This window comes from Melospiza georgiana, chromosome 3, assembly GCF_028018845.1.
Source record: "Melospiza georgiana isolate bMelGeo1 chromosome 3, bMelGeo1.pri, whole genome shotgun sequence".
Lineage (NCBI taxonomy): Eukaryota > Metazoa > Chordata > Aves > Passeriformes > Passerellidae > Melospiza > Melospiza georgiana.
This window is the reverse complement of record NC_080432.1, coordinates 50,348,068-50,364,115: the sequence shown is the minus strand read 5'-3', so window position 1 is coordinate 50,364,115 and position 16,048 is coordinate 50,348,068. Positions and strand designations below refer to the sequence as shown.

Sequence of the window (16,048 nt, the reverse complement as noted above, 5' to 3'; positions counted from 1 at the left end):
AATGGAACCTATGAAACACTTTCTAAAATATATGTCAGATTTACATTACTAGCCTGTTGTGTTAGATTGAGGAAGGGACCTTGTTACACTGTGGCAATTTTTTTTTATTTTCTTAATACTCCTTTCTAAAATAAATTGCATTTTCTACAAGCAAGGCTTCTATCAATAACTCTTGGTGTATCCTAAATGAGTATTCACTAACTTCACCTGGGCATTGTGATCGTAATCTCTACATCTTCATCTTTACTGATCTCAGGGACAAGACTTTTATGCCCCTTTTAAACTAGAATTGCATTCTTTTGATACAAAATCTGCAGAGGTTGGACTGCAGCGATTGCTCCAATGCCAAATGAATTTGGATCAATCTGTCTTGCATAAAAATTGAGTTTCTTAAAGCCTTATGACACAGATAGCCTGGGCTGAAAAATTAACGGGCAGTGTGAGAGCTAAGCTTGTTCTTTCTGACACAGTCAGAACCCAGATTTATATCTCTCTTATACACATTGCTTGGAATCTGATGGTGTTAAAAGATAGCATTTTTAAAGATAAAATAAAGATGCAGTTTATTTATTTGAGATAAATTTCAGATAAATAAAGATGAAGTTTAAATATGTACATGTGTGGCTATGCCCCTTCTGGAGACTTTAGTTTTAATTTTAGACAGTTGTGATACATTAAGAAGCAAAATCAATTATCACAAAATAATTTATGGCAGAAACTGAGCATAATAGCTCATTTGCATAATGAAGTGTTAGTATTGATTTCATACAAGTTTAGGTGGAAATATTATATTAATATCACTATTTTCATTTCTGGCCTGGCTTTAAGATACTCCACTTTTGACAGCCTTCTCTTATGCATCTCACCACACACATGTATTTTGTCTTTGAAGTGAAGGTCAGAGAGGTGTGAATTTAGAAACAGGGAGCTTCCCATGAAACTAGAAAAGATACTTAGACACTGAAGTAATAAAAAAGAGCAATTAACCCTTAAAGTGAGATATCCATTAAAACTATGGGCAAATTTTATTAAATCCGCAATTCATGAAGAAATGTAAGGTTTTTTTCTAAAGTGTTTCTAGTTTTTCTGAAGGTTACTGGTGACCACAGGGACTTTTGCACTGTAGGACAAGGCAACTGCTTCTCTACTTCTCCATAATGACTTAGGGACTGTCCAGAGCTAAACTCATTTTGCCTTACAGCTGTTTTTTTAAAATTATTATTTGGTACATTCAGAACAGCAAGTGGGCAACTAATAAGGATTAGTAATGTGGGGAGGTTTTATTTAATTCAGTTTTAAGCTGCTTTATTCCAGAAAATCCTTAAAACACAGAGATTATATTTTTGGAGGTACTAACACACTGCCATGAATTCTATAGTATGTACAATACTAAAACATATTTTCATGGAAGATTAAATGCTTGTATACAGTATGTGAAATTACTGATTACATTTTGAAGCTGTATTCCTACACTGAAGTCTTTGTGTTTTACTATTTCAGGGGATTTTCAAAGCATCATCTCAGGTTTTAGAGAAAATGTAGCAGTATTTCTAACCCTCATGATTTTATCACAAGTCCTTCTGTATTTCATTTTGTACTTCAATACTTGTCTCCTGGAGTACCATAAATGTGTGAGAATTCCTACTTTTATTTTTAAAAATAATTATACTTCTTACTAGTAACTAAAACATTGAAATTTGGGGTGAATTTCTTCCTGTGTTCACTCACAAGCAAATTAAAGGAGTAAAGTAATTCAAGATTTGGATGGGAATCTCACTGTTGTGTTCAAATTAACACATCTCTCTTTATTATTTGCCATGTTGAGACTTGAGGTTGGTAATAGATCTGAAAGACAAGAAACAATGTATAGCACTCTTTACTTTGGAACAGACAGGTGTGTTATATCCATCAGGAGTTAGCAGAAGTTACCCTATATTAGAGCAACACCATTAGGTTTGATCAGTATGTTCCTGCAGTGAAGGCACATTTCACGTGTGTGTAATATTTTCTGTGTTAGTCAATTTTTCATTCACCTTCAGTGTGCTGGTCCTGGGCGGGCTTTTGGAAACCACTGGCTCTCTGGCTTTCCTTGCTGTGACTGTCCCTGGATATTCTCTGAGTGCAGACCAGCTCAGGAGTAAAACTCTTTGTCCTCACTTACTTCAAGCGTTTCCTCTCTGCACCTCCACAAGCAGCATTCTGTCAGGCTTGGGTAGCTTTATTCAGTCTCTGCATGTGTGATGGGTGCCTGCACTCCTGGAATGGTCCATGGAAGCTGAGCCCATACAGGCAATGGAGACAAATTGATGATTCAGCTCACCTTACTGCAGGTACCTGAGGCTGATCAGCTCCAGCCTCCACTTAGTGTATTGACTGTAGCAGGAATTTCTCACCACATGGAATTTCTCACTTACCATATTTATGCCCAGCACTTAAGTTTAGGTGTTTCACTCCCAAATTGAATCACACACCTCTCACCACAAGCTGAATTACTTTACTCATTAGTGCTAAGAGAATGCATTGGTTGCAGAGTTCAAATGGCTGCCTTGAGAGGCTGAAGGCACACCGTGGTTTTCACAAAATCTTTAGCTTTCCTAGATGGTCACATACCTATTTTATCTTACCTCTCACCATTGATGTTTTACCATATATGATCTTTCTTCACCTCATACAAAGGACATCTGTTCTAAAGGACTTTTCTTGGTTTAGGTTTCAGTTTTCAGTAAAGTTTCAGCTTTCAGTAAAACTTTACTTCCATTTCCTTATATCTGATTCCTTTTAGAAACCATCTTTTGAAAAGTGCTGCAATATGCCAGGGTAAAATCTGTTTTTACACATGTAATAATCCTGTTTGCTGTGAATTGAAAATTACTATTAAATTAGAAGTTTGAAATGAAGCTTTCTTTGGAGTTCAGTCCAGTCCATGTTCATCACTCTCACTGCTCTGTCTTTGACAGGAGTCCTGTGCTTGTGTTCCAATGTGTGCATCGCCATGTCATTTGCCTGGACTGCTTCCATCTGTACTGTGTGACCATGCTGAACGACCGCCAGTTCACCCATGACCCAGAGATTGGCTATTCCCTCCCCTGTGTAGGTATGTTTCTGGTGATGTGTTTATAATTTGTTTTTAATGTAATTTTGATTTCAGGATAATATTTTTTTTTAACACCTATTAGTTTTGTGTAAATCAGTGGAATTATACTGTGTTCATAGGAGTTGTTTAATTTGTTGGAGAAAATATTTGAATATTGAAGTGGATTTTGCTAAGCATGTGAACTGGAGAATTAACTGGATTTTAAAGGGCATTTCTTTTAAAATCAAATGTTTACTTTCTTCACATTAGTGTTTTATAATAATGAAGTGCAAGCAGATGATAGCATTACACTACAGTTTAAAAAAAAAAAAAAAAAAACACCTTGACCTCCACATTTTCAATTTCAAATTAAGTAAATTATTAACTTTCTTGGTCTGTCTTCAAGCATTAATGAAAAAGGACTGCAACAGGAATTTTAAATACTCTTCCTTTTGGTGAAGTTATTATTGCTAATTATCACCTCTTTGAATGAAATGTAGTTACGTGTTTTACTTGAGTAGGAAACAAGGCTTGACTTAACTGAACAAAGAGTTAAATATAATATAGAAGATTTGTTTTGAGAATTGATTCAATTACACTGGCATGTGGACTGCAAAATTGTTAAAAATTTTGCTATGAAGAAGTATAGAAGTATATTCTATACAGAGAATGTTTTTTTCTTGGTGTTAAATTAAAATGGGAGCATATATGTGTGTCTCAAGTGCTGTATCATGGTATGAGAATAATTTTACACCATATTAGAAGCTGCATAGAAGATAGGTTTGCCTGATTACCTGAATGGCTGATAAATAAGTTTAAAATCCCACTAGATGGAAGAAAAATTGACAAAAGTTCTTAGTGGAGTGGCATCTATTGAATCTGAAACATGCCTTGACAATATTGAAAGTACATTAGTCAGAAATATATAAATTATTTATTTTTAATTGCTTCAAGAACAAGCAAGCAATGGTTCTTTACATTTCACTAGAACTGCCATTTATGTGCTGTGTTGCCAGGTCTTGTTTTACTTCCCCCTAAACAGCTACTGCATTTACACACTGATGTCATCCTACACAAAATAATTTTTAATGTTTCGTAGGAAAACTTGTCATGAGACACTGAACAGGAACTTTATACCTAGTGTTCTTTCCTTGACCTTTACATTAGCATAGTGCTGTGAGGTCAATCTGTACTCTTAGCCTCCTTCCTTGCTTCTCCAGAAGTCAATCCATTTGCTGCTCCCACACAAATTAATAAGCTGCTTGAGTAGAATCCTTCCTTTTTTCCCCTGTTTTATTGATTTCTTCCATTTTCTTCTGTTAGCTCCATAGGTTAATCAGTTATGCCAGTGGTGCAGCAGGCAGCTCATCTTTCTCCTTGCTTGTGGGCCTCCTTGCTACTGTGGCTGGTGTCAGAGAGCTTCCTAAAGTTCAGGCTGATATGTCAAACTAATGACCCTTCTGCCTCTTCTCTCTGTAAACCCATTGCTAGTCATGCTGCACTAAACTTGTATTAGGATTTTTCCATATATTTTCAACTCCAGTTGCTCAGTTCAGAAGTTCTTTTTCTCTGAGAGGAGACTAAAAAGTTTTCAGAAGTTTTTACCCCCGACTGGCAGTTGCCAGGCAGTCTTTTTCTCTTTTCTGTTTGCTCAAGTTGAACATCATGGGAATTGAACAGTGGAAGCAGGGTAGGGATGAGGAGAATACAAAAAGGTGATGCTGGGATGCTCAGGGTTGCAATTTCAGCCTTGGAGTGGAGAGGAAGGCATGGGTTTGGCTTAAGAAAGGCATGCTGTAGAGGATGCACAAAGGATGGTGTACTTCTCAAGTGAGATAGAGTTCAGCTGAGGAAATGGGAAAGAAGCCATTGCTGCCAGTCTAGCCTAGTGTTGTCTAGTGTTGTACTCTAGTGTCTAGTGTTGTACTCTATGTGTTATAATAGTTATATATGGCAAGACTAAAATATTGCTAATCTCAAAGTTTCAGAACTCCCCAAACTGGAAAGTTGTTTTTAAAATACTAAACCTTAAAGCAGTTCTAATAGCAGTAGCAATAGTAATATAATTGCAATACTTTTTCTCTCTCATTGATTGCTACCTCTGTCAGTTGTCTCTGTTATGTTAGCAGTTTTGCATTTAAAAATATGCACTTGTAACTATTCTCTTTTGGGGTACTTTGCAGAATGAAGAATCTAAACAGAGCTCTTGTAACTTCACGATTCATTTCTGCAGCTATCTGAACCTAACTTTCTGTTATACAGGCCATTTGGTTGTCTCTAGTATTAAGTTATACTTGAGTTAGGAACTAATGATTATTTTTTATTCTTTGAGAAAGTCATGAGACTGTTTCATCGCACCTGTGAGAAGGAGGCATGCCTGCATTGCCAACCTCTTCCTGCTGTTCAGACCCAAGGGGTTTTAGCCTCCTTCACAGCTATGGATGCAGCAGCTCTCATCAATGAATTCACTTAAGAAACTTTCAGAGCAGTGTCACATGATTTTCTCTTCCACTTATCATGGTATTTCTACTGAATAGCATAAGATGTCATTTTTGCAGTCTACAGTTCACAATTTTCATTTTGCAACTACAGTTTGCAGTTTGTGTTTACAGATGGGTATGATAAGGCACTATTTGACACAGCTTTTTCTAATTACCTCAATGAAGCCTCAAATGAATTCTCCTTGACAGAAATGAACACCATAGGACATGCCAAGACCTTTCTTATTCTGGCAATGTGGGTTTAATACATGTTATATCTAATAGAGAATTACTCAAAGTAAAAAAATAAACATTAGGTCTGAGCTTTATTGAAAAGATAGAGGTTTGTTTGAGCCCTCTTCTAAAAGGAATACAAAACAAAGTCATATTCACTCTGATGAGATTTATGTTATGGTAGCTGACCAGGCTGCACAGACAGCTCAAAAAAGTCTGCATTTAAACATGTATTTTAAATACCACAGACTAATGCTGAAATAGTGTTTGTGATGTCTTGACGTTTGAGGTTTGGATTTTTAAATGTTATTTGATCATTTTCATGTAAGAACAGATTTACTTAAAAACTGGCACATTTCCTCAAGGCATACGTGCACACACTGCCCTCAAATTCTACAGGAGGGTTTGATTTTGTAATTAAGCATAGTTAAATAGTTGGCACTTCCAATTAGTTCTGTTCATTCTAGTGTTTTTCAAAAATAGAGATAACATAATGAACATAGCCTGCAGTTTCCATTAACATTTGACTCACTGTTCCCGATTTTTATCAAGGGAATGTACCAACATAGCAAGTTTTTTATATCTTTTATTGGATCAACCTAGAGGTGAAAGCACCATACACACAACAGAATAAAAATAAACAGCAGCTGCTACAGCAAAGGGTCACTGTGACAGACGAGATCAGTGTTATCATCACAAGTGTATGATAACTCGAGCTGGAAAGGATCTAGGGATTTCAGATAAACAGGGCTCCTCAAGTAGGTTTAATTTCTTGCTTCCTGGCACACATGTGATGCAATTTTTTTCATTGCATTCAGGTATTTTGTGTTGTTATATCCTTGCTTTGCTTTGATTTCTGTTATGCGGCCTAATTAAGCAGGAGATAAGAAGGTTTCAAAAGAAAGCTATCATCTGAGCAGATGAGCTATGATATATCACCTCAATAGTGCCATAGCTTCACTTTGTTCCAAAACAAAATGTGTCATTGCTGTGATTTTTGGAAGAAGAACATTAATCCCTTAGTGTTCAGCTGCTAATGGAGTGCCAGGCAGCAGAGCTCCAGCTGAGAGGAGCCAGCCTGGAGGAGCAGAGCTCTGAGCACAGTAGCAGTGCATTGATAGGATTAGCTGTTCACAGGAGTGTGGCAGCAGCCCCACCACCCAAACCCACTGCAGCAGCTCAGAGCAAGCACTTGCAGAAGTGCACAGGAGCTGGCTGAATTCCATTGGTCATTAAAATAAAAAAAGTAAATGTTACAGATTATACTCTCTGCCCTTGTTAAATAGCAACAAAAATCTATCCCATCTCTCTGTGTGGCGTCTTGTATTAATGAGGCTTCATGCATAGAAATTTCCATGAGTGGTGACCTCCAAGTATCTTTGAAAAAATTAATAAGGTGCTTAGAGGGATGGATTTGCATATGCATGAAAGATCATTTATGGTTATTTAGTTACTGTGCAGGGCAAAGAATCTTCGAGCATTACCTCAAAGAAGGAATTGTATACAAATATAAAATGTATTACCTCTTTTAAACACATTCTTTTCCTATGAACACAGTTGCGCTTTTGAAATAGCATTAGAGCATTATGAATCTTGGTCCCCAATGTAAAATAGACTTCCACAGTTCTTTGGTAGTAGAAAAGTTGGTGATACCTAGGAAAGGCAAGGTTTTGTGCTGCTGTAGGCACTTTGCATAAAGCATCTTTGCATCACTTTATTTCTTATGAGTAATCATATGCATGATGTATTTTAGAGGAATCCAGATAAAAGATGCGGTTCTCCTGATGACTATAAAACACTATTTTATCTGGAAGTAATCTGATTTTAGCACAGATATATAAATAAATACGGAGAATTACCCCAATTTGTGTATGGAATTGCTAATAAAAAGGACTAAAGCTTTAAAGTATAATAAATTGCCTCAAGAACCATGTTCCACTGAAGGAAAGCTTCTAGGGTTAGATTAAATTTTTTATCCACATTACATGCTATTTGTATAATAACACTATGTCAATGCAGTCATGAATCTCTGAATCATCTTTCAAAATCCTAGTACCCTTGTAGAAAAGGGGAGAATGAACAGCTTAAGCAAAGTTTGCAAGTAGAAGGGAGGAGGAAAACTGTGATTTGACCACCCCAAATAGTGCGTTTGAGTAATTTCTGTTATGGACAAAAGCTCCAAGCAACTTCAGAAGGTGCAGCTATGCAAGGGGGTTTAAATGAAGGTCAGTGTTCTGGAACAGAACCTTCTCAGGAATGTAATGTAGAAGCATAAAGAGTTTGGTGGGGCCTAAAGGGAGCCAGTTACAAGAACAGGTACAAGGAATAAGAGTTTCCTGTTGTGAAGCCTCAGTATGTCAGCAGTTTCTGAAGTCTGTGTTCTCCAATAACACTGTTTAAACATATTTGAGATACCTTAGGAAATCACAAAATTTGGGAAATGGGAGTGATTATTAGAGGAATAAAATAAAAGGGATTAAAACACACACATTTGCGGATTTAGGAATTAATGCAAAGTACTCTTCAAGTTTAATATTTAGGAGCTGGTAAATTCTTGGCAGCAGTCAACTTTTTGTAATTTCTTGTTGGTATGAAATATCTGAGCATACAGAAGCAGACTTTGACAGAGAAGGGAACCAAAAACCTATGGATAAACCAAATTTTTATTCTCAAGGATTAATTGAATTTGCAGAAGTTTCCTGAAGTAGCTTCCTGAAAATGTTTTTTATGGTCTTCTGCATTCTCCTCTCACTGTGGTCATTAAATAAACATGAACTAACGGTGTATCAAGTGATTTTTTGTGTTCCTTTACTAGCACAAGCTCATGAGACTAGCCCAAAGGACATAGTTAGAAGTCACAGCAGCTCTTTCATTTCCATTTTCACTGTTGACTGAAGTTCAAGCAGTGACATCTGAGGTTTTTTCCTTCAAGTCTTTGTGCTGTTTCTGTGGCTACAGATTGCCAACTTCTTATCTAAACAGCCTTCAAATCTACAAAACAAGCAGAGCTTGATCCCATGGTATATTTGAAGCAGGCATTGGATTCTTTTCTGGAACAACTACAGTGAACTCATACAATGGGATACTTACAGAAATCCGAGTGGCCATAATTAAATCCTGCATGAGATTTCTTACCCATAGGTGTTTTTCTCCCTTATCTCTCACTAGTCCTTCTATTGCAAAGCATTTCATTTGTAAATTGCATAGACATGACAGTGCACATAGGCTTAATCTGGTTAGCAATAATGAAGGACAAGAGGTAATGAAAAAATCTTGCATGGAAATTAATTGGCTTTAAAAGGAACTAGAAATGAACTTCCAAAGCACACTTCTTGTCCTGTGAAATGAGCTGGCCTGTGTCAACATAAAAGAAACATACTGGAGCAGTGGCAGGAGTGTGTGCAGAGGGGTCTATCTGTCTTTCACCATTTCTATGTCCAGCTGAAACAGAGGTGAATTTTTGTCTCAGCTGGAGTCAATGAAAGCTGTGACTTTGTCTTTGGAAATGAAAGATATTTGTCCTGACTGAAAGCACTTCAGCCCCTACTTGTTTACCTTACAATGATTAGTTGATAAGTCACTTTTAAGTTGCCATCTGATTGAGAAAAATCATCACATACATGAACAGTAAAATCAAATCATACAGTTTTATTAGTCATCAACTTTACACTGAACTTCTTGGATGTTTTCTAATTCATCTGACATAGGTGCTGTTCTGGCAAGTACAATGATTTTGACTGTACCTCCTTAATGCCTATTTTCTCCAGGAAAATATATTTTTTAAGAAAGAAGGGTAAGGTTCTGGAAAAGGAAGTTTTGTTTTCATTCATGGCTGCAGATGCATTTTCAAGCAGGACTACACTGAGTTGTCCATGGATGGTGTTCCAGGTCCTGAATGGCCTTGCTCAGTGCTCCCATTCTAGTCCATAGGCAGTTAATGTTCATGAGGAAATCTGGGTGAAAAATGGGAACAATTGAGATGAATAGAAGGAAGGAATAATAATATAGGGAACAGCGGAAAGAAGAGTCATGAAGGGAAGGAACTGAGAGACCAAAGAGGCTGGGAATAAAGGAGAAGTGTTGGTGACTATTCAAGGCATGAAACAAGAAAGATCTAAAGGGTGAGGGTAGGTAAAATGTGTAAATAATGCCTCTAGCTTCTCTCATAAATCTGAGAATTTATCTTTCCATGACAGTAGTTTAGGACAGTAGTCCTAAAATGTCCAAGAGACTGAAGAAGATGTTGGTTTTTACAGCCAGAATTTGTTGAGGTCTTTATCTTACACTCATGCAGCATGAGGGAAGCTGACCTTTCATGTTTGGATAATTAGAGATTTCCTAATGGATCAGTTTTTATGCAAGCAGAGAGTTTCTTTCAGTATAATGCTATCCCTGAGGTGGGCTGTGCAAGCAGCAGCCTTTATAAGAAATCATTGCTGTCTGCTAACCTATATACTCCATAAATAACCTGCTGGGACCAACTGTGGCACATGCAGCATGTGTTTAGTCTCCAAAGCTTAGTGATTAATATTCCCTGAGTCACTTTCTGAGCCTTGGTCTCCCACATGGCAGCATGTAGAGCTGCTGCCATATCACAGAACCAGCTAAGGACATTCCCCTTCAACAAGGAGTTGGCTTTAATTAAATTTCTGTGTCTGGGAAGTGAAAATCTAATTTTCTTTTTGACATTTTCTATATTACTACTTAGACAAAATTATGAAAATAATTAATCCCTGTGAAGCAGACATCAGCATTATAAGAGATACAAAAATATTGCATATAAATAATACTACTAATCACCAATCTGTTATAATTTATTGATGCAAGGTCTTATTAAAACTCTTAAATCAGATTTGTTCTTTTGTTCTTCATATAGCAGATGTGTGAAATGATTGCACAATGTAGATTCAAGTGAGGGTTATAGAAATAACATTGTTCAAACTGCTTCTCAATAAATTCTATCTCCCCAGAAATATATTTCAAGACTACAAATAAATAGGGGAAAGGAGAAAAGGTGTGTAATTGAGGAAAGAGGTTTTGGTTGTATATCTGAGTCAAATACAGTCCAATATAATGGTGAATGGAATTGTTGGTGAATGAAAGGTCTGCATGCAATAACAATATTCTCATTCTGGCCCCATGGGGAATCCTTTTTCACATTAAAAAAGCCATCATGTCACCTAGTGTCATTTGGTAACCTTGTTTCCTTCCCTTCTTATGAGCATGGAAATTATTAACTATAGTTATCCGTTGCTTATAGAAACTTGACACCATATGATAACAGAGTAGTCTTATTTGGAAATAATTCTAGATTCTTTAAGATAGAAAATATTTTGCTTAATCCAATGAGAAGTTTTAATATGCTCTTACAAATGAATTATTAGGATGCTTGCAGTTAGCTTTTTTGCTTTGATGCCTGATAAATTTGGGCTAGTTAAAAATTTTTATGTTTAATTTTCCCATTTTAAAACTAATGTAGTCTCATTATTTCAGTGAAACTAATAGGACAATAAGATTTGCCAGAACAATTTAATATCCCTATATTTTCTGCATTCTTAAAAACATAAACATATACATATCTGTAATAAAACTAACACTGGAGTTTGCAGAGTATGGTGATTTAGTTGAGCACAGCTGGACAGAATCAGGGACACGTTCTAAGAAAGGACAGACCATTCAGTCTGATTCATAGCCAAGGCAAGAATAAAAGGACATGAGATAACATTTGAGAATGACAATGAAATACATACTTATACATTGTTTAAATAAGGGTGAATGAAATTCTTACAAGACTTTCCCATTTCTGAAACACCTGTGGAAGTGAAACTTGATGGACCCTTGCTAGTCATGTCCTTCACTAGCAATTTAAGTTTGAATATTCACACTTTTCCTGTTAATAATTTTCCGTACCTTGTTCACTGCAAATGCTCATGGATAAATTTCAACAGTAAATAATCAGCTGTAATACAACCACATTCATAAGATTACATAATGTGTGGAATGCTAAGCCTTAAGTGCCTTGAGCAGGCCTAGACTGAAGATGCATCCTATAATTTACTTGTTTGTCACAGAGATCAGAATGTTAGGAGACCGTCATATTTGGAACTGAGACCAGCTGTCAGCGTCCTGGTGGGTGACTGCGAGCACACTACCTGCCTGTCAGTCAGTACCTGTTTTCTTCTCTTCTCTGTTACCCTTTGCCCTAGATGTCTCTTTTTAAACCTCATAAAAAATGAGGTACTGCTATAAAAGCAATGGCCTGGCAAAGTGTGCAGCTCTTGCCACTTGGTGCACACCTCAGCTACTCCACCTTCAGCTTTGTGGCTAACTCTGCAGGAGATACCAGTGCTTCGGGAATGCTTTTACTGTTAGGCTTTTATAGAAATAACCAAAATATCCATGATAGAGTTTTACTGTATTAATACCAAACTGGAAATCTGAAGAAGTTCTCACCTCCATTTAAGATATTTGGTTGTGATTGTGAATTCATATATATCTGTATAAAACATATGTGTATAGCTATATGTAAAACATAAATAGCTTAGCTGAAGGTGTTAAAACCAGACAAATGACACAACTGGGAATTACAAAGGTCTGCCCATTAAAATTCTCCTGCTTAGTTATTCTGACTTTTTCCTCTGTTTGTTCCCTTTCTTTAGTTTTGCCTAAGAATATGCCTCTCTTGATTCTACATTATTTCTTTTCATGATTTATTTATTTCTTGGTTTCTGGGAAGTAGAATATATTTACTATTCTGTCCTTCACTGCCATTCCCATTGTTGTCTGGCCATCTCTGTTGCCTTATTTGCTGATCCCTAAATATTGCTAGCACGGCCTTGGATTCTTTTCCACATTTTTCTCTTGCTCTTCATTCTCATTTTGTCTTTCTTTTCTCTCCATCACCTTGTCATGCCTTCCATCTCCTGCCCTCTTTTGTTCTGATTGAGATTCCAGTCACTCTTGATCTGTTCTGTAAGGACCACAAAGCAGTGAGGCCTCTGGACAGATGAAAGCATATGGAAAACTGACTCTGGAGGTGGAGTAATGAAAAGGGGTCGCTTCTGAGGGTCAGTTTTTTGTCTGTGATCACTAGAAAAAGAGAGTTTGGTATTGTCCCTCAGCTGCATAGGAGAACCAGCTAGGTCTTATTCCCTGACCTTTTTCTTTCCCACCTAGCTAGCAGGAATATTCACATTCATGTGTTGAATGCCTGGCACTGTGGCTTGTGTGTCCCCTGGAGAGAGGCAATGGGAGTAGATGGATGTGAAGGCTGGTGGGCTCTGATAACCTGGCCCAAGACAGCTGCTTGGGAAAGAGAACCTTGTGTCAAATGGAGGGTGAGGCTCAAAGGCTTGGTTATTAAAACCACGCTCCCTTCGTTATCCTTACCAGGTAGAAAACAGCTAGTAACAACTTGGGGCTTTTTTTCCCTCTTTTTTTTGTCTGTAGCCTTGCAAGCACATAAGCACACATAGGCACAGCCTTCAGCAGAATTTCTGGCCAGCTAAAACATGAACTAAACTACTAAAATGTGCTTTTGTTTGTCTTCTACTGTGTGTGGAAAATGAAAGAGTACAATGCCAGGTATGAAGGAAGCTCAGCTTGTCAGTTAAATGGGCTTCCTGGCAAAGCCAGATTTTGCTTTTCATGATCCATGTCCTTGAGTAACATCCGCTGTTGATATCACTGCTGGAGGAAGGCTGGAAATTAAGGAGGTGTTTTGGGTAATAACTGCTAGCAGGGAGACAGTATTTACCAGGAGTCTGCAATGAGACTCTCAGGTAAATAATAAGCATTTTAGAAAAACAACCTAATTATGTATTTAATCGCTTGGAGCCCTTCCATTCACTTGGGAAAATAATGTGCATTTTGTAAATCTGCCTAATTATTTATTTGAGAAGGAAGTAATTCTAGCCTCTGGGGTATGGAGTGTGAATTTTTTGATTTTTTGTGCAGGTCTGATATGCTTGAAAATGTATTTTTAAAAAAATCGACACCCCACCATCTCAAAATACCAAACCAAGACAATATAAAATGTTATTAATGCAGTGGGGTGGGGTTATTTTAAATTTCGTATCCAGTGTTCGGGTATTTCTACAAAGGCTTCAAACTTTTTTATGCTTTAAAACAGCCATCATCTTAGTATTCTCAGTAGAAAGATGAGCAGTAAAGTGCAAGCAGCCATATTTCTATGTGGCATACTGTCTGAATAGGGAGTTTTGAGGCCACTAATGAATCAAGCTAAATCTAGTCAGCAGTTATTAAAAGCTAGGGCACATTTCAAGTCTGAAATTCCATAGCATCCTTGCAGTGGACGTGATGGTTTTCTCTTATGATGGTATGAATAATGAATTGCATACTTTGGCCATAACTAGTTACTAGCAAGAGAACTGAATGTCTAATATATGTCAGAATTAAAATAAGTAATTTTGTTCAGTGTGCATGCCAGTCCACAGGGAGTTATTATTCTACTAGAATACATTCTTCCCGCTTGCAATTTGTGTCTTTTACTCTAGGTTTTTCCTTAATCAAGAATTTATAGACTAGTTTCCAAAGACTATCATTAACAATGTCCTGAATTTACATCGGGTGACTCTGCATTTACTGTGCATTTTTAGGTGCTATGGAAGTCCACTTGAGAAATTAGTTTTTATTTTTCTAAAATTTTAGAAGTCATTTTTGGCAGAGAATACATCAAGGCAGAAGTATTTACAAATCATATGTTTACCTTACTTTATAAGTAGAATTTTCATAGTAAAAAATATAGCCAAGAGGAATTATTTGAAGAATCAATTTCTTGACATTGCATTTTCTTACAAAGGAAATACTGTGTCCTGCTAAATATGCAACATCCTGTCAGCATTTAGAATATTTTCTTTATCAAGAAAAATGGCAAATATTTTTCAATTAAAAAACAAAGTGTATTGCTTTGCTCATGGCCTCCGTGTCTGCTCCTGACTTCATCAGGATTTATGGGGTTGTTACATTAAATCCTTTTCCCATCACAGAATCATCAAAATCCCAGGACAGAACAGTCACATTTTGCCTATAATTGAACACTTCCTCTAAAGGGCCAAAACTCTTCTCCTTAGTTTGATGTCTTCCACAATAAATAAGAGCAAGAAATTCTAAAAGAGAGTTTTTAACCCATTCTGTACCCACTGTATTTCATTCCAGGGTAACTTCCAACTCACATATCTTTTACTAATTTCTCTTATTGCAGGTAACCTGCAGCTCACTCCTTTGTTTCTCTCCTTTCATAAAATTCTGTCGTTTCTGTTTATTATATTAGGTCCATCACCAATGAAAGGAATATTGCTCTGCTGCACAGGAACATGCATAATTAGTCCATGCTTAACCTGGTTGGTTCATATTGAAATGCTTATGTTTATGCATGAACCTGAATACTTTTCTGGATAAAGAAATTTTCATATGTCAACCTCATTGCTGGATAGCATCAGTGTCATCAAGATGGACTGATTCAGTGAACTCGTTTATTATTTCTAAGTCAACCAATTTTCCTTATATTTTTATAGCATATATGGAAATACATCCTCACCTGAAAAACACTTTATTTCAAAACATTGTATTCAAAAGTAATTTCAACCCCTCATGCATTGTAGGACTATCCAAATGTGCAGAAAGCATAATAGTGAATTTTATGTACTGGATGGAGCTCATGAAAGTGTTTTCCCTCTTTCGTTACACTGCTTTTATACTAAGTCCCAGTTAAGCAGCACTCTATAAAAGATTTGACATTTAAAACTCTTTCAAGAAAACAACCTCCAGTTCATGTATTATTCTAATTTTGTTTACAAAATAGTAGGCATTTACAGCATTTGTAGAACTAAAAAATGTATAACACAGTGGATTGATGTTTCACTCTTTGATTACAGACTGAAGCAGTGCAACATTGGGATTTAGTGCAGATAGCAAGGTCCAATCTTAGAGCAAATGTAAGATGGTTTAACCTGTGCTTTTGTTTTACACTTACTGGAGCCTGGACATAAACTAAAAGTTGGTGAGGGAAAAGTATTCCTTTAGAATGGGATACCTCTGTGCTGGGTTTGTTCTCTAGGTGCCAAAAGAGTTGTGTAAGTGATGTCATTCAACAGACAGACTATGGCAATGAAATTCAGGATAGCCTTTGCTCCTGTTGCACTGGGAGAGCTTCCTAACTTTAGCATGATCCTCATGTGGCTGCTATGGGTGTGTTAGGGCCACTTTCTGTAGCTCTCACAAAGCAGCCAAAATCAGTTGA

The 16,048-nt window shown here is 36.8% G+C and overlaps 1 protein-coding gene across 1 annotated transcript in view; it reads left to right on the top strand.

Moving 5' to 3' along the window:
• PRKN (parkin RBR E3 ubiquitin protein ligase) overlaps positions 1-16,048 on the top strand; it is a 679,301-nt gene that overhangs the window by 407,737 nt on the left and 255,516 nt on the right. The window contains 1 exon segment of the mRNA XM_058020484.1: positions 2,958-3,094. Within this exon segment, the coding sequence (XP_057876467.1) occupies positions 2,958-3,094 (137 nt within the window).